Here is an 18,917-nt window from a genome sequence, read left to right as displayed (position 1 = left end):
GCCTTAGATAGATTTTAAGTTGATCATTAAAGGCCTACTGAAATGAATTTTTTTATTTAAACGGGGATAGCAGGTCCATTCTAAGTGTCATACTTGATCATTTCGCGATATTGCCATATTTTTACTGAAAGGATTTAGTAGAGAACAACGACGATAAAGTTCGAAATTTTTGGTCTCTGATAAAAAAAAGCCTTGCCCCTACCGGAAGTAGCGTGACGACACCGGAGGAAGGACTGCTCATATTTTCCTATTCTTTACACCAGCAGCGAGAGAGATTCGGACCGAGAAAGCGACGATTACCCCATTAATTAGAGCGAGGATGAAAGTTTTGTGGATGAGGAACGTGAGAGTGAAGGACTAGCGTGCAGTGCAGAACGTATCTTTTTTCGCTCTGACCGTAACTTAGGTAAAAGGGTTCATTGGATTCCACACTTTCTCCTTTTTCTATTGTGGATCACGGATTTGTATTTTAAACCACCTCGGATACTATATCCTCTTGAAAATGAGAGTCGAGAACGTGAAATGGACATTCAGTAGGCCTTTAAAGGCCTACTGAAACCCACTACTACCGACCACGCAGTCTGGTAGTTTATATATCAATGATGAAATCTTAACATTGCAACACATGCCAATACGGCCGGGTTAGATTAGTAAAGTGCAATTTTAAATTTCCCGCAAAATATCCTGCTGAAAACGTCTCGGTATGATGAAGCCTGCACGTGACGTCACGGATTGTAGAGGACATTTTGGGACAGCATTGTGGCCAGCTATTAAGTCGTCTGTTTTCATCGCAAAATTCCACAGTATTCTGGACATCTGTGTTGGTGAATCTTTTGCAATGTGTTCAATGAACAATGGAGACAGCAAAGAAGAAAGCTGTAGGTGGGAAGCGGTGGATTTCGGTTGGCTGCAGCAACACAAACACGTAGCCGGTGTTTCATTGTTTACATTCCCGAAAGATGACAGTCAAGCTTTACCATTGGCCTGTGGAGAACTGGGACAACAGAGACTCTTACCAGGAGGACTTTGAGTTGGATACGCAGACGCGGTACCGTGAGTACGCAACCAGAATGTTGCCATAAGCATTTTGTTTAATTTGTATGTGTAACGCAGTACGCAGCTGGGGCTTCCAAACATTTGATCGCTTGCCCGTACGCGCGTGCCGCTATGTGCATGTCACGTACGTAACTTTGGGGAAATATATGTGCTGTATGAACTTTGGGGAGGTGAACGGTACTTTGGGCTGTGGGATTGAGTGTGTTGTGCGGGTGTTTGAGTTGTATTGGCGGGTTATATGGACGGGAGGGGGGAGGTGTTTGTTATGCGGGATTAATTTGTGGCATATTAAATATTAGCCTGGTTGTGTTGTGGCTAATAGAGTATATATATGTCTTGTGTTTATTTACTGTTTTAGTCATTCCCAGCTGAATATCAGGTCACACCCGCCTCTCACAGCATCTTCCCTATCTGAATCGCTTCCACTGCCCTCTAATCTTTCACTCTCACTTTCCTCATCCACAAATCTTTCATCCTCGCTCAAATTAATGGGGTAATCGTCGCTTTCTCGGTCCGAATCGCTCTCGCTGCTGGTGGCCATGATTGTAAACAATGTGCAGATGTGAGGCGCTCCACAACCTGTGACGTCACGCTACTTCCAGTACAGGCAAGGCTTTTTTTATCAGCGACCAAAAGTTGCGAACTTTATCGTCGATGTTCTCTACTAAATCCTTTCAGCAAAAATATGGCAATATCGCGAAATGATCAAGTATGACACATAGAATGGACCTGCTATCCCCGTTTAAATAAGAAAATCGCATTTCAGTAGGCCTTTAATAACAAATTCCTAAAATCAAAAGTTGAGTAAAAAAATTAAATAATGCTAATTATTACACTTTAATGACTGAGACCCTTTGGGGTCTCCAAGACCTTTAATGTGATATTTAAAAAAAATTGAATTGTTCAAAAATTCATCAAAAGCACGACCCTTTTGGGTCTTGGGGTCAGTGTGAATGTACTAACTCCTGCGCACTTCATCATCTTTTTACTTTGCTCTATTCACCACTGCACTACTACTTATTAACACTTATTAGTTATTGAAGTACTTGTTTATATTTGTAGTTCATTGCTTGGTGTCTAAATGTACTTGTGTGTTAAACATACTTGGCTAATGAAGCTGATCCTGATATATAAATATTGGATTGGTACTGAAAATGAAAAATAGCAAAAACGGCCGCCGCATGGTTCCATTTTTCAGTGTGTGGCCCACAACGGAAAAAGTTTGGACACCCCCGATATAAAGTCAGTCATTGTTGAGGCGTGACAGCAACTCTGTCATGTGACAGGAAGTCATCACCGTCTAAATGTTTGTTGGTCAACAAAACATTAAACACACACTGACCTCCATCTTTGGTGGACTTGCTGCCTTTCTTACTTTTCTTCTGGAGGAAGAAAGACAATGAATCAATTATGACCAAGTCACCAAGTACAAAGCCCGTTTCCATATGAGTTGGGAAATTGTGTTAGATGTAAATATAAACGGAATACAATGATTTGCAAATCATTTTCAACCCATATTCAGTTGAATATGCTACAAAAACAACATATTTGATGTTCAAACTGATAAAAAAATTTTTTTTGCAAATAATCATGAACTTTAGAATTTGATGCCAGCAACACGTGACAAAGAAGTTGGGAAAGGTGGCAATAAATACTGATAAAGTTGAGGAATGCTCATCAAACACTTATTTGGAACATCCCACACAGGTGTGCAGGCTAATTGGGAACAGGTGGGTGCCATGATTGGGTATAAAAACAGCTTCCCAAAAAAAGCTCAGTCTTTCACAAGAAAGGAAGGGGCGAGGTACACCCCTTTGTCCACAACTGCGTGAGCAAAGTCAAGTCAAACAGTTTAAGAACAACGTTTCTCAATTGCAAGATCTACGGTCCATAATATCATCAAAAGGTTCAGAGAATCTGGAGAAATCACTCCACGTAAGCGGCGTGGCCGGAAACCAACATTGAATGACCGTGACCTTCGATCCCTCAGACGGCACTGTATCAAAAACCAACATCAATCTCTAAAGGATATCACCACATGGGCTCAGGAACACTTCAGAAACCCACTGTCACTAAATACAGTTGGTCGCTACATCTGTAAGTGCAAGTTAAAGCTCTACTATGCAAAGCGAAAGCCATCTATCAACAACACCCAGAAACGCCGCTGTCTTCTCTGGGCCCGAGATCATCTAAGATGGACTCATGCATAGTGGAAAAGTGTTCTGTGGTCTGACGAGTCCACATTTCAAATTGTTTTTGGAAATATTCAACATCGTGTCATCCGGACCAAAGGGGAAGCGAACCATCCAGACTGTTATCGACGTAAAGTTGAAAAGCCAGCATCTGTGATGGTATGGGGGTGCATTAGTGCCCAAGGCATGTGTAACTTACACATCTGTGAAGGCACCATTAATGCTGAAAGGTACATACAGGTTTTGGAACAACATATGCTGCCATCCAAGCGCCGTCTTTTTCATGGACGCCCCTGCTTATCTCAGCAAGACAATGCCAAGCCACATTCAGCACGTGTTACAACAGCGTGGCTACGTAAAAAAAGAGTGCGGGTACTTTCCTGGCCCGCCTGCAGTCCAGACCTGTCTCCCATTGAAAATGTGTGGTGCATTATGAAGCCTAAAATACGACAGCGGAGACCCCGGACTGTTGAACGACTGAAGCTCTACATAAAACAAGAATGGGAAAGAATTCCACTTTCAAAGCTTCAACAATTAGTTTCTTCAGTTCCCAATCGTTTATTGAGTGTTGTTAAAATAAAAGGTGATGTAACACAGTGGTGAACATGCTCTTTCTCAACTACTTTGGCACGTGTTGCAGCCATGAAATTCTAAGTTAATTATTATTTGCAAAAGAAAAATAAAGTTTATGAGTTTGAACATCAAATATGTTGTCTTTGTAGTGCATTCAATTGAATATGGGTTGAAAAGGATTTGCAAATCATTGTATTCCGTTTATATTTACATCTAAGACAATTTCCCAACTCATATGGAAACGGGGTTTGTAAACACCATATTCCTGACAAGTAAACACAATATTCCTGACAAGTCACCAAGTAAACACCATATCCTAACAAGTAAACACCATATTCCTGACAAGTCACCAAGTAAACACCATATTCCTGACAAGTCACCAAGTAAAGACCATATTCCTAACAAGTAAACACCATATTCCTGACAAGTCACCAAGTAAACACCATATTCCTGACAAGTAAACACAATATTCCTGACAAGTCACCAAGTAAAGACCATATTCCTAACAAGTAAACACCATATTCCTGACAAGTCACCAAGTAAACACCATATTCCTGACAAGTCACCAAGTAAACACCATATTCCTGACAAGTCACAAAGTAAACACCATATTCCTGACAAGTCACCAGGTAAACACCATATTTCTGACAAGATCCCAGCTCCTTAGCGTCGCTAAGCTAGCTGCTATGCTGACTAAAGCGCTGACAGCAAGAAATCCAATTAAAGAGATAACATTTCTATTCTGAGATCATCAAAGCTTGTTGGACGTTACGTAAGAAGCTCTGCTCAGGCCATGAGAGCCCAGGGACTCAACAGGTTTGGACTGCTTGTTTTTTACAGGGCTGTCCTCGTCTCTGATTGGACCGCACCCGACCATGTGACCATGACATCGCTGCTGAGGTCAGCACACGCTGACGGAAAAGCAAACATTTACCAGATGATGGATGTCCGAATTAAAAAAGCAAGGAAGTGTCACATTAGTAAAAATACCAACAAGTGATGTCAGCCAGGGCGTTCACACTAGAACCAGATTGGAAACACATGTTGACTCAAGTCTAACTTGGCCTGACTTTCACTGACACCTTGTTGTCAATACACTGTGCTCATGTGTGTTGTGTAAGTGTAATGTCATTTGTGTTGTGTAAGTGTAATGTCATTTGTGTTGTGTAGTAGTGTAATGTCATTTGTGTTGTGTAGTAGTGTAATGTCATTTGTGTTGTGTAAGTGTAATGTCATTTGTGTTGTGTAGTAGTGTAATGTCATTTGTGTTGTGTAAGTGTAATGTCATTTGTGTTGTGTAGTAGTGTAATGTAATTTGTGTTGTGTAGTAGTGTAATGTCATTTGTGTTGTGTAAGTGTAATGTCATTTGTGTTGTGTAGTAGTGTAATGTCATTTGTGTTGTGTAAGTGTAATGTCATTTGTGTTGTGTAGTAGTGTAATGTCATTTGTGTTGTGTAGTAGTGTAATGTCATTTGTGTTGTGTAAGTGTAATGTCATTTGTGTTGTGTAGTAGTGTAATGTCATTTGTGTTGTGTAAGTGTAATGTCATTTGTGTTGTGTAGTAGTGTAATGTCATTTGTGTTGTGTAGTAGTGTAATGTCATTTGTGTTGTGTAAGTGTAATGTCATTTGTGTTGTGTAGTAGTGTAATGTCATTTGTGTTGTGTAAGTGTAATGTCATTTGTGTTGTGTAGTAGTGTAATGTCATTTGTGTTGTGTAGTAGTGTAATGTCATTTGTGTTGTGTAGTAGTGTAATGTCATTTGTGTTGTGTAAGTGTAATGTCATTTGTGTTGTGTAGTAGTGTAATGTCATTTGTGTTATGTATGTGTAATGTCATTTGTGTTGTGTAGTAGTGTAATGTCATTTGTGTTTTGTAAGTGTAATGTCATTTGTGTTGTGTAGTAGTGTAATGTCATTTGTGTTGTGTAGTAGTTTAATATCATGTTAGAGTGTCCGCCCTGAGATCGGTAGGTTGGAGTTCAAATCCCAGCCGAGTCATACCAAAGACTATAAAAATGGGACCCATAACCTCCCTGCTTGGCACTCAGCAACAAAGAGTTGGAGTTGGGGGTTAAATCACCAAAATGATTCCCGGGCGCGGCGCCGCTGCTGCCCACTGCTCCCCAAGGGGATGGGACAAATGCAGAGGACAAATTTCGCCACATCTAGTGTGTGTGTGACAATCATTGGTACTTTAATCTTTAATGTCATTTGTGTGGTGTAGTAGTGTAATGTCATTTGTGTTGTGTAGTAGTGTAATGCCATTTGTGTTGTGTAGTAGTGTAATGTCATTTGTGTTGTGTAGTAGTGTAATGTCATTTGTTTGATGTAAGTGTAATGTAATTTGGGTTGTGTAGTAGTGTAATGTCATTTGTGTCGTGTAGTAGTGTAATGTCATTTGTGTCGTGTAGTAGTGTAATGTCATTTGTGTTGTGTGGTAGTGTAAGTGTAATGTCATTTGTGTTGTGTAGTGTAAGTGTAATGTCATGTGTGTTGTGTAAGTGTAATGTAATTTGTGTTGTGTAAGTGTAATGTCCTTTGTGTTGTGTAGTAGTCTAAGTGTAATGTCATTTGTGTTGTGCAAGTGTAATGTCATTTGTGTTGTGTAAGTGTAATGTCATTTGTGCTGTGTAGTAGTGTAATGTCATTTGTGTTGTGTAAGTGTAATGTCATTTGTGTTGTGTAGTAGTGTAATGTCATTTGTGTGGTGTAGTAGTGCAATGTCATTTGTGTTGTGTAGTAGTGTAATGCCATTTGTGTTGTGTAGTAGTGTAATGTCATTTGTGTTGTGTAGTAGTGTAATGTCATTTGTTTGATGTAAGTGTAATGTCATTTGGGTTGTGTAGTAGTGTAATGTCATTTGTGTTGTGTAGTAGTGTAATGTAATTTGTGTTGTGTGGTAGTGTAAGTGTAATGTCATTTGTGTTGTGTAGTAGTGTAAGTGTAATGTCATGTGTGTTGTGTAATTGTAATGTCATTTGTGTTGTGCAAGTGTAATGTCATTTGTGTTGTGTAAGTGTAATGTCATTTGTGTTGTGTAGTAGTGTAATATCATTTGTTTTATGTAAGTGTAATGTCATTTGTGTTGTGTAAGTGTAATGTCATTTGTGTTGTGTAGTAGTGTAATGTCATTTGTGTGGTGTAGTAGTGTAATGTCATTTGTGTTGTGTAGTAGTGTAATGTCATTTGTGTTGTGTAGTAGTGTAATGTCATTTGTGTTATGTATGTGTAATGTCATTTGTGTTGTGTAGTAGTGTAATGTCATTTGTGTTTTGTAAGTGTAATGTCATTTGTGTTGTGTAGTAGTGTAATGTCATTTGTGTTGTGTAGTAGTTTAATATCATGTTAGAGTGTCCGCCCTGAGATCGGTAGGTTGGAGTTCAAATCCCAGCCGAGTCATACCAAAGACTATAAAAATGGGACCCATAACCTCCCTGCTTGGCACTCAGCAACAAAGGGTTGGAGTTGGGGGTTAAATCACCAAAATGATTCCCGGGCGCGGCGCCGCTGCTGCCCACTGCTCCCCAAGGGGATGGGACAAATGCAGAGGACAAATTTCGCCACATCTAGTGTGTGTGTGACAATCATTGGTACTTTAATCTTTAATGTCATTTGTGTGGTGTAGTAGTGTAATGTCATTTGTGTTGTGTAGTAGTGTAATGCCATTTGTGTTGTGTAGTAGTGTAATGTCATTTGTGTTGTGTAGTAGTGTAATGTCATTTGTTTGATGTAAGTGTAATGTCATTTGGGTTGTGTAGTAGTGTAATGTCATGTGTGTCGTGTAGTAGTGTAATGTCCTTTGTGTTGTGTAGTAGTGTAATGTCATTTGTGTTGTGTGGTAGTGTAATGTAATTTGTGCTGTGTAGTAGTGTAATGTCATTTGTGTTGTGTAAGTGTAATGTCATTTGTGTTGTGTAGTAGTGTAATGTAATTTGTGTGGTGTAGTAGTGTAATGTAATTTGTGTTGTGTAAGTGTAATGTCATTTGTGTTGTGTAAGTGTAATGTAATTTGTGCTGTGTAGTAGTGTAATGTCATTTGTGTTGTGTAAGTGTAATGTAATTTGTGTTGTGTAGTAGTGTAATGTAATTTGTGTGGTGTAGTAGTGTAATGTCATTTGTGTTGTGTAGTAGTGTAATGCCATTTGTGTTGTGTAGTAGTGTAATGTCATTTGTGTTGTGTAGTAGTGTAATGTCATTTGTTTGATGTAAGTGTAATGTCATTTGGGTTGTGTAGTAGTGTAATGTCATTTGTGTTGTGTAGTAGTGTAATGTCATTTGTGTTGTGTGGTAGTGTAAGTGTAATGTCATTTGTGTTGTGTAGTAGTGTAAGTGTAATGTCATGTGTGTTGTGTAATTGTAATGTCATTTGTGTTGTGCAAGTGTAATGTCATTTGTGTTGTGTAAGTGTAATGTCATTTGTGTTGTGTAGTAGTGTAATATCATTTGTTTTATGTAAGTGTAATGTCTTTTGTGTTGAGTAAGTGTAATGTCATTTGTGTTGTGTAGTAGTGTAATGTCATTTGTGTGGTGTAGTAGTGTAATGTCATTTGTGTTGTGTAGTAGTGTAATGTCATTTGTGTGGTGTAGTAGTGTAATGTCATTTGTGTTGTGTAGTAGTGTAATGTCATTTGTGTTGTGTAGTAGTGTAATGTCATTTGTGTTATGTATGTGTAATGTCATTTGTGTTGTGTAGTAGTGTAATGTCATTTGTGTTTTGTAAGTGTAATGTCATTTGTGTTGTGTAGTAGTGTAATGTCATTTGTGTTGTGTAGTAGTTTAATATCATGTTAGAGTGTCCGCCCTGAGATCGGTAGGTTGGAGTTCAAATCCCAGCCGAGTCATACCAAAGACTATAAAAATGGGACCCATAACCTCCCTGCTTGGCACTCAGCAACAAAGGGTTGGAGTTGGGGGTTAAATCACCAAAATGATTCCCGGGCGCGGCGCCGCTGCTGCCCACTGCTCCCCAAGGGGATGGGACAAATGCAGAGGACAAATTTCGCCACATCTAGTGTGTGTGTGACAATCATTGGTACTTTAATCTTTAATGTCATTTGTGTGGTGTAGTAGTGTAATGTCATTTGTGTTGTGTAGTAGTGTAATGCCATTTGTGTTGTGTAGTAGTGTAATGTCATTTGTGTTGTGTAGTAGTGTAATGTCATTTGTTTGATGTAAGTGTAATGTCATTTGGGTTGTGTAGTAGTGTAATGTCATGTGTGTCGTGTAGTAGTGTAATGTCCTTTGTGTTGTGTAGTAGTGTAATGTCATTTGTGTTGTGTGGTAGTGTAATGTAATTTGTGCTGTGTAGTAGTGTAATGTCATTTGTGTTGTGTAAGTGTAATGTCATTTGTGTTGTGTAGTAGTGTAATGTAATTTGTGTGGTGTAGTAGTGTAATGTAATTTGTGTTGTGTAAGTGTAATGTCATTTGTGTTGTGTAAGTGTAATGTAATTTGTGCTGTGTAGTAGTGTAATGTCATTTGTGTTGTGTAAGTGTAATGTAATTTGTGTTGTGTAGTAGTGTAATGTAATTTGTGTGGTGTAGTAGTGTAATGTCATTTGTGTTGTGTAGTAGTGTAATGCCATTTGTGTTGTGTAGTAGTGTAATGTCATTTGTGTTGTGTAGTAGTGTAATGTCATTTGTTTGATGTAAGTGTAATGTCATTTGGGTTGTGTAGTAGTGTAATGTCATTTGTGTTGTGTAGTAGTGTAATGTCATTTGTGTTGTGTGGTAGTGTAAGTGTAATGTCATTTGTGTTGTGTAGTAGTGTAAGTGTAATGTCATGTGTGTTGTGTAATTGTAATGTCATTTGTGTTGTGCAAGTGTAATGTCATTTGTGTTGTGTAAGTGTAATGTCATTTGTGTTGTGTAGTAGTGTAATATCATTTGTTTTATGTAAGTGTAATGTCTTTTGTGTTGAGTAAGTGTAATGTCATTTGTGTTGTGTAGTAGTGTAATGTCATTTGTGTGGTGTAGTAGTGTAATGTCATTTGTGTTGTGTAGTAGTGTAATGCTATTTGTGTTGTGTAGTAGTGTAATGTCATTTGTGTTGTGTAGTAGTGTAATGTCATTTGTTTGATGTAAGTGTAATGTAATTTGGGTTGTGTAGTAGTGTAATGTCATTTGTGTTGTGTAGTAGTGTAATGTCATTTGTGTTGTGTGGTAGTGTAAGTGTAATGTAATTTGTGTTGTGTAGTAGTGTAAGTGTAATGTCATGTGTGTTGTGTAAGTGTAATGTAATTTGTGTTGTGTAAGTGTAATGTCATTTGTGTTGTGTAGTAGTCTAAGTGTAATGTCATTTGTGTTGTGCAAGTGTAATGTCATTTGTGTTGTGTAAGTGTAATGTCATTTGTGTTGTGTAGTAGTGTAATACCATTAGTTTTATGTAAGTGTAATGTCATTTGTGTTGTGTAGTAGTGTAATGTCATTTGTGTTGTGTAGTAGTGTAATGTCATTGTGTTGTGTAGTAATGTAAGTGTAATGTCATTTGTGTTGTGTAAGTGTAATGTCATTTGTGTTGTGTAGTAGTGTAACTGTAATGTCATGTGTGTTGTGTAAGTGTAATGTCATTTGTGTTGCTTAAGTGTAATGTCATTTGTGTTGTGTAGTAGTGTAAGTGTAATGTAATTTGTGTTGTGTAGTAGTGTAAGTGTAATGTAATTTGTGTTGTGTAGTAGTCTAAGTGTAATGTAATTTGTGTTGTGTAGTAGTGTAAGTGTAATGTAATTTGTGTTGTGTAGTGGCAGTCTAAGTCTAAGTATAAGTATAAGTGGGCGGCATGGCATAGTGGGTAGAGTGGCTGTGCCAGAAACCTTTCCATCCAAATGGCTACCGTTGTGTCCTTGGGCAGGACACTTCACCCTCGCCCCCAGTGCCGCTCACACTGGTGAATGAATGATGAATGATAGGTGGTGGTCAGAGGGGCCGTAGGTGCAAACTGGCAGCCCCGCTTCCGTCAGTGTACCGCAGGGCAGCTGTGGCTACAAATGTAGCTTACCACCACCATTGTGAATGAATGATGGCTTCTCACTTCTCTGTGAAGCACTTTGAGTATCTAGAAAAGTGCTATATAAATCTAATACATTATTATTATTTGTGTTGTGTAGTAGTGTAAGTGTAGAGTAATTTGTGTTGTGTAGTAGTCTAAGTGTAATGTCATTTTTGTTGTGCAATAGTATAAGTGTAATGTCATTTGTGTTGTGTAGTAGTGCAAGTGTAGAGTAATTTGTGTTGTGTAGTAGTGTAGTGTCATTTGTGTTGTGTAGTAGTGTAAGTGTAATGTCATTTGTGTTGTGTAGTAGTATAAGTGTAATGTCATTTGTGTTCAGTAGTAGTGTAAGTGTAATGTCATTTATGTTGTGTAGTAGTATAAGTGTAATGTAATTTGTGGTGTGTAGTAGTGTAAGTGTAGAGAAATTTGTGTTGTGTGGTAGTGTAGGTGTAATGCAATTTAAGTTGTGTAGTAGTGTAAGTGTAATGTAATTTGTATTGTGTAGTAGTGTAAGTGTAATTTGTGTTGTGTTGTAGTGTAAGTGTAATGCAATTTGTGTTATGTAGTAGTGTAAGTGTAATGTAATTTGTTTTGTGTAGTGAGGTAAGTGTAATTTGTGTCGTGTAGTAGTGTAAGTGTAATGTAATGTGTCATACAGCAGTATAAGTGTAATGTAATTTGTGTTGTGTAGCAGTGAGTGTCATGTAATTTGTTATGTAGTAGTGTAAGTGTAATGTAATTTGTTTTGTGTAGTAAGGTAAGTGTAATCTGTGTCGTGTAGTAGTGTAAGTGTAATGTAATGTGTCATACAGCAGTATAAGTGTAATGTAATTTGTGTAGCAGTGAGTGTCATGTAATTTGTGTTGTGTAGTAGTGTAAGTGTAATGTAATTTGTGTTATGTAGTAGTGTAAGTGCAATGTAATTTGTTTCGTGTAGTAAGGTAAGTGTAATTTGTGTCGTGTAGTAGTGTAAGTGTAATGTAATGTGTCATACAGCAGTATAAGTGTAATGTAATTTGTGTTGTGTAGCAGTGAGTGTCATGTAATTTGTGTTATGTAGTAGTGTAAGTGTAATGTAATTTGTTTTGTGTAGTAAGGTAAGTGTAATTTGTGTCGTGTAGTAGTGTAAGTGTAATGTAATGTGTCATACAGCAGTATAAGTGTAATGTAATTTGTGTTGTGTAGTAGTGTAAGTGTAATGTAATTTGTGTTGTGTAGTAGTGTAAGTGTAATTTCATTTGTGTTGTGTAGTATTAGAATTGTATTTTGTGTTAGGTAATAGTGTAAGTGTAATGTAATTTGTGTTGTGTAGTAGTGTAAGTGTAATGTCATTTGTGTTGTGTAGTATTAGAATTGTATTTTGTGTTAGATAATAGTGTAAGTGTAATGTAATTTGTGTTGTGTAGTAGTGTAAGTGTAATGTCATTTGTGTTGTGTAGTATTAGAATTGTATTTTGTGTTAGGTAATAGTGTAAGTGTAATGTAATTTGTGTTGTGTAGTAGTGTAAGTGTAATGTCATTTGTGTTGTGTAGTATTAGAATTGTATTTTGTGTTAGGTAATAGTGTAAGTGTAATGTAATTTGTGTATGACTATAATATAAAAACTACTGTAATTTCACCAGAATCTTATCATAAAATTTAAACACCAAGGTGTTTAGTGTGGTATTTATTGTAGTACGAGTAATGTAGCCTTGTGTGTAGTGTTTATGTTTACTGTAGTAATGCTTTTGTGTTTAGTGTAGTGTTTACTCTAGTGTGGAAGGGTGGCGTTTAGTGTGGTATTTACTGTAGTACTAGTAATGTAGTGGTGTGTGTAGTGTTTACTCTAGTGTGGAAGGGTGGTGTTTAGTGTGGTATTTACTGTAGTACTAATAATGTAGTGGTGTGTGTAGTGTTTACTCTAGTGTGGAAGGGTGGTGTTTAGTGTGGTATTTACTGTAGTACTAGTAATGTAGTGGTGTGTGTGTAGTGTTTACTCTAGTGTGGAAGGGTGGCGTTTAGTGTGGTATTTACTGTAGTACTAATAATGTAGTGGTGTGTGTAGTGTTTACTCTAGTGTGGAAGGGTGGTGTTTAGTGTGGTATTTACTGTAGTACTAGTAATGTAGTGGTGTGTCTAGTGTTTACTTGAGTGTAGAAGGGTGGTGCTTAGTGTGGTATTTACTGTAGTACTAGTAATATAGTGGTGTGTGTAGTGTTTACTCTAGTGTAAAAGGGTGGTGTGTAGTGTGGTATTTACTGTAGTACTAGTAATGTAGTGGTGTGTGTAGTGTTTACTCTAGTGTGGAAGGGTGGTGTTTAGTGTGGTATTTACTGTAGTACTAGTAATGTAGTGGTGTGTGTAGTGTTTACTTGAGTGTAGAAGGGTGGTGTTTAGTGTGGTATTTACTGTAGTACTAGTAATGTAGTGGTGTGTGTAGTGTTTACTCTAGTGTAGAAGGGTGGTGTTTAGTGTGGTATTTACTGTAGTACTAGTAATGTAGTGGTGTGTGTGTAGTGTTTACTGTAGTGTAGAAGGGTGGTGTTTAGAGTAATATTTATTGTAATACTAGTAATGTAGTGGTGTGTGTAGTGTTTACTCTAGTGTAGAAGGGTGGTGTTTAGTGTGGTATTTATTGTAGTACTAGTAATGTAGTGGTGTGTGTAGTGTTTACTCTAGTGTAGAAGGGTGGTGTTTAGTGTGGTATTTACTGTAGTACTAGTAATATAGTGGTGTGTGTAGTGTTAATTGTAGCGATGAAGTGTACAAGGGTGGTGTTTACTTAACGTAGAGTAATACTGTAGTGTTTACTTTAGTAATGTAGTGTAATAGTGTTGTGTTTACCACAGTAGTGTAATGTTTAGTGTAGTTTTTACACTGGTGATGTTGTGTAAGAATGTGTTTAGTGTAGTATAATAGTACAGTGTACAATCATGTTGTGTTTAGTGTAGTATAATAGTACAGTGTACAATCATGTTGTGTTTAGTGTAGTATAATAGTACAGTGTACAATCATGTTGTGTTTAGTGTAGTATAATAGTACAGTGTACAATCATGTTGTGTTCAGTGTAGTATAATAGTACAGTGTACAATCATGTTGTGTTTAGTGTAGTATAATAGTACAGTGTACAATCATGTTGTGTTTAGTGTAGTATAATAGTACAGCATACAATGAATGTTGTGCAAGAATGTACTTAGTATACTAGTGTAAGGTACAAAGTTGTGTTTAGTGTAAAATATTGAATGTGTGTGTGTTTAGTGTAAAATAACGTACTGTGAGTGTTTAGTGTAAAATAATGCAGTGTGTCCTGAGTGTAAAATAATGTGGTGTGTGTTTAAAGTAAAATTATGTAGTTTGTGTGTTTAGTGTAAAATAACGTACTGTGAGTGTTTAGTGTAAAATAATGTAGTGTGTGTTTAGTGTAAAATAATGCAGTGTTTAGTGTAAAATAATGTAGTGTGAGTGTTTAGTATAAAATATAATGGTGTTGTTTAGTGTAAAATAAAGCAGTGTGAGTAATAAGTGTAAAATAATGTGTGTGTTTAGTGTAAAATAATGTAATGTGTGAGTGTTTAGTGTAAAATAACATACTGTGAATATTTAGTGTAAAATAATGTAGTGTGTGTTTAAAGTAAAATAATGTAGTTTGTGTGTTTACTGAAAATAATGTAGTGTGAGTGTTTAGGGTAAAATAACGTTCTGGGAGTGTTTAGTGTAAAATTGTGTGTGTTTAGTATAAAATAATGTAGTGTGAGTGTTTAACATAAAATATAACAATGTGTATTTAGTGTAAAATAATGCAGTGTGTGTTTAGTGTAAAATAACGTACTGTGAGTGTTTAGTGTAAAATAATGTAGTGTGTGTGTTTAGTATAAAATATAACAGTGTGTGTTTAGTGTAAAATAATGGTGTGTGTGTGTTGAGTGTAAATTCATGTAGTGCGAGTGTTTGGTATAAAATATAACGGTGTGTGTTTAGTGTAAAATAATGTGTGTGTTGAGTGTAAATGAATACAGTGTGTTAAGTGTAAAATAATGTAGTGTGTTTACTGCAAAATAATAATTGTGTGTGTTTAGTGTAAACAATGTAGTGTGTGTTTAGTGTAAAATAATGTATCGAATGTGTTTAGTGTAAAATATATTGTGTGTTTAGTGCAAAATAATGTAGTGTTTAGTGTAAAATAATGTAGTGTGTTTCATGCAAAATAATAATTGTGTGTTTAGTGTAATGTATGTGTGTTTAGTGTAAAATGATGTATTGAATGTGTTTAGTGTAAAATGTATTGTATGTGTTTAGTGCAAAATAATGTAGTGTGTTTAGTGCAAAATAATGTAGTGTTTAGTGTAAAATAATGTAGTGTTTCATGCAAAATAATAATTGTGTGTTTAGTGTAAAGTAATGTATGTGTGTTTAGTGTAAAATAATGTATTAAATGTGTTTAGTGTAAAATATATTGTATATGATTGGTGTAAAATAGTGTAGTGTGTTTCATGCAAAATAATTGTATGTTTAGTGTAAAATAATGCATTGTATGTGTTTAGTGCAAAATGATGTTGAGTGTGTTTAGTGTAAAATATTAGTTGTGTGTGTATGTTTAGTGCAAAATAATGTAGTGTGTGTTTATGTTTATATTAATGTAGAGTGTGTATGTTTAGTGCAAAATAATGTAGTGTATGTTTATATTAATGTAGAGTGTGTATGTTTAGTGCAAAATAATGTAGTGTGTGTATGTTTAGTGCAAAATAATGTAGTGTGTGTATGTTTATATTAATATAGTGTGTATGTTTAGTGCAAAATTATATAGTGTGTGTGTGTTTATATTAATATAGTGTGTATGTTTATATTAATGCAGAGTATGTATGTTTATAATAAAGTAGAGTGTGTATGTTTAGTGCAAAATAATGTAGTGTGTGTATGTTTATATTAATGTAGAATGTGTATGTTTAGTGCAAAATAATGTAGTGTGTGTATGTTTAGTGCAAAATAATGTAGTGTGTGTATGTTTATATTAATGTAGTGTGTATGCTTATATAAAGTAGAGTGTGTATGTTTAGTGCAAAATAATGCAGTGTGTGTATGTTTATATTAATGTGGAGTGTGTATGTTTATAATAAAGTATAATGTGTATGTTTAGTGCAAAATAATGTAGTGTGTGTATGTTTATATTAATGCAGTGTGTATGTTTAGTGCAAAATAATGTAGTGTGTGTAGGTTTATATTGATATAGAATGTGTATGTTTATAATAAAGTAGAGTGTGTATGTTTAGTGCAAAATAATGTAGTGTGTGTATGTTTATATTAATGTAGAGTGTGAATGTTTATATAAAGTAGAGCGTGTATGTTTAGTCCAAAATAATGTAGTGTGTGTATGTTTATATTAATGCAGAGTGTGTATGTTTATAGTAGAGTGTGTATGTTTAGTGCAAAATAATGGAGTGTGTGTATGTTTATATTAATATAGTGTGTGTATGTTTATATTAATGCAGAGTGTGTATGTTTATAATAAAGTAGAGTGTGTATGTTTAGTGCAAAATAATGTAGTGTGTGTATGTTTATATTAATATAGTGTGTGTATGTTTATATTAATGCAGAGTGTGTAGGTTTATAATAGAGTGTGTATGTTTAGTGCAAAATAATGTAGTGTGTGTATGTTTGTATTAATGTAGAATGTGTATGTTTAGTGCAAAATAATGTAGTGTGTGTATGTTTAGTGCAAAATAATGTAGTGTGTGTATGTTTAGTGCAAAATAATGTAGTGTGTGTGTTTATATTAATGTAGTGTGTATGTTTATATAAAGTACAGTGTGTATGTTTAGTGCAAAATAATGTAGTGTGTGTATGTTTATATTAATGCAGAGTGTGTATGTTTATAATAGAGTGTGTATGTTTAACTTTAATAATGTAGTGTGTTTATGTTTATATAAATGCATGAGTGTGTATGTTTAGTGCAAAATAATGTAGTGTGTGTAGGTTTATATTGATATAGTGTGTATGTTTATAATAAAGTAGAGTGTGTATGTTTAGTGCAAAACAATGTAGTGTGTGTATGTTTATATTAATGTAGAGTGTGTATGTTTGTATAAAGTAGAGCGTGTATGTTTAGTGCAAAATAATGTAGTGTGTGTATGTTTATATTAATGCAGTGTGTATGTTTATAGTAGAGTTTGTATGTTTAGTGCAAAATAATGGAGTGTGTGTATGTTTATATTAATATAGTGTGTGTATGTTTATATTAATGCAGAGTGTGTATGTTTATAATAAAGTAAAGTGTGTATGTTTAGTGCAAAATAATGTAGTGTGTGTATGTTTGTATTAATATAGTGTGTGTATGTTTATATTAATGCAGTGTGTATGTTTATAATAAAGTAGAGTGTGTATGTTTAGTGCAAAATAATGTAGTGTGTGTATGTTTAGTGCAAAATAATGTAGTGTGTGTATGTTTATATTAATGTAGTGTGTATGTTTATATAGAGTGTGTATGTTTAGTGCAAAATAATGTAGTGTGTGTATGTTTAGTGCAAAATAATGTAGTGTGTATGTTTATATTAATGTTGTGTGTATGTTTGTATAGTGTGTATGTTTAGTGCAAAATAATGTAGTGTGTGTATGTTTATATTAATGCAGAGTGTGTGTTTATAATAAAGTAGAGTGTGTATGTTTAGTGCAAAATAATGTAGTGTGTGTATGTTTATAATAATGTAGAGTGTGTATGTTTATACAAAGTAGAGCGTGTATGTTTAGTGCAAAACAATGTAGTGTGTGTATGTTTATACTAATGCAGAGTGTGTATGTTTATAGTAAAGTAGAGTGTGTATGTTTAGTGCAAAAATAATGTAGTGTGTGTATGTTTAGTGCAAAATAATGTATTGTGTGTATGTTTATATTAATGCAGAGTGTGTATGTTTATAATAAAGTAGAGTGTGTATGTTTAGTGCAAAATAATGTAGTGTGTGTATGTTTATATTAATATAGAGTGTGTATGTTTATAATAATGTAGAGTGTGTATGTTTATAATAAAGTAGAGTGTGTGGGCAGGTCGGGAGGCACCAGGCCGGTGGGTCTTCGGCCTCGGTGCTGCGGTCGCCTTCGGGCGGGCTCACCTTGCTGTGGCCGCAGCCCATGCCTTCCCCTCCGCCGTGAAGCGGCTCTTCTCAGGCTGCGCTCGACGCCTTCTTGTCCCGCGTCGTCTTTGTTTTCCTTCAACCTCCTCTGCTGAAAAGTTGCCAAGCATCAAACAATCGCCACAAAAGTTTCTCAACAAACAGCCCGCCCGGCTCGAGCCGCTGAGGGGTTCAAAGACACTTTGTGAACTTCAGCTTCCGGACCGCTGGGGAACTTCCGAGGTTTAAAAACTACTAAAGAAAAACGTCACGCCGTTGATTGACTTTAACGTAAACTTATTTACATAAATAATTTGCTAAAATCAGGACGATCCTGTAATTTGACACAATTTAGGAAATAAAATACAACAACAAAAAAGAAATCACTGTGCAGGATGCGTTGAGGATACTTTCCCACTATCTTTAAATGCACCAGTGGTTCACACACGGACATGCGCAGTAGCGAAGCTAGCTTGTAAATTCAAAAATCCAGCATCATGCCGACAAAAGTAGAAAAGTGTCTGGGTGTTCTCCTTTAATCCATGAAAAATAACGAGTAGAACAGACAAGTACCTCAGTAGAAAAAATGTTTTCTTCTTTTAAATGACCGCTAACGGCATAAAAAAAACATTAAAACCACGTGAAAAGGCACGAGTTGAATCGCGCCCCCAGCGGCGGCAGAGTGTCATTACAGTCAGCAGTGTGCAGAGTTTAGTTGGTGTTTGCAACACTGGTTTTTGTTGTTGTTACAGTTGGCTGCGTGGATGACATCACGCGTGGGGGAAGAAAGCAGCTGTTGTCACGTGGAAAGTTTGAAGTGACGCAAACAACTGCTGATGAAAATAGACACGCAACACATTCCACTCATGGGGCTGCAGTACTCGGGTCACCGCTAGGGGTCGTTGTGGCTCACACATATTCATCACTCTGTTTTGATGCTGCTTATGAACAATAACACGGTAATAACTGAAAAACTACAATAAAAAACAAAACGTTTTGCAGCACAAACGAATGGGAGATTTTG

The 18,917-nt window shown here is 35.9% G+C and overlaps 1 protein-coding gene across 2 annotated transcripts in view; it reads right to left on the bottom strand.

Annotated features, from left to right (window-relative positions):
• Nucleotides 1-18,291, bottom strand: part of ccdc69 (coiled-coil domain containing 69) — a 29,337-nt gene extending 11,046 nt beyond the window's left edge. The window contains exons 1-2 of one of the 2 annotated variants that reach the window (XM_062040099.1): nucleotides 17,894-18,291; nucleotides 2,399-2,435 (exon numbers count right to left, since the gene is read on the bottom strand). In XM_062040099.1, the coding sequence (XP_061896083.1) occupies nucleotides 2,399-2,435; nucleotides 17,894-17,914 (58 nt within the window). In that variant the 5' untranslated portion in view covers nucleotides 17,915-18,291. Of the gene's footprint in view, nucleotides 1-2,398; nucleotides 2,439-17,893 lie in introns of both variants that reach the window. The other variant, XM_062040098.1, reaches the window with a different exon arrangement.
• Between the last annotated feature and the right edge of the window lie 626 nt (nucleotides 18,292-18,917).

Source organism: Entelurus aequoreus, linkage group LG28, assembly GCF_033978785.1.
Source record: "Entelurus aequoreus isolate RoL-2023_Sb linkage group LG28, RoL_Eaeq_v1.1, whole genome shotgun sequence".
Taxonomy (NCBI): Eukaryota; Metazoa; Chordata; class Actinopteri; order Syngnathiformes; family Syngnathidae; genus Entelurus; species Entelurus aequoreus.
Note: the sequence above shows the minus strand (reverse complement) of the source record. Positions and strands in the feature narration are given on the sequence as shown.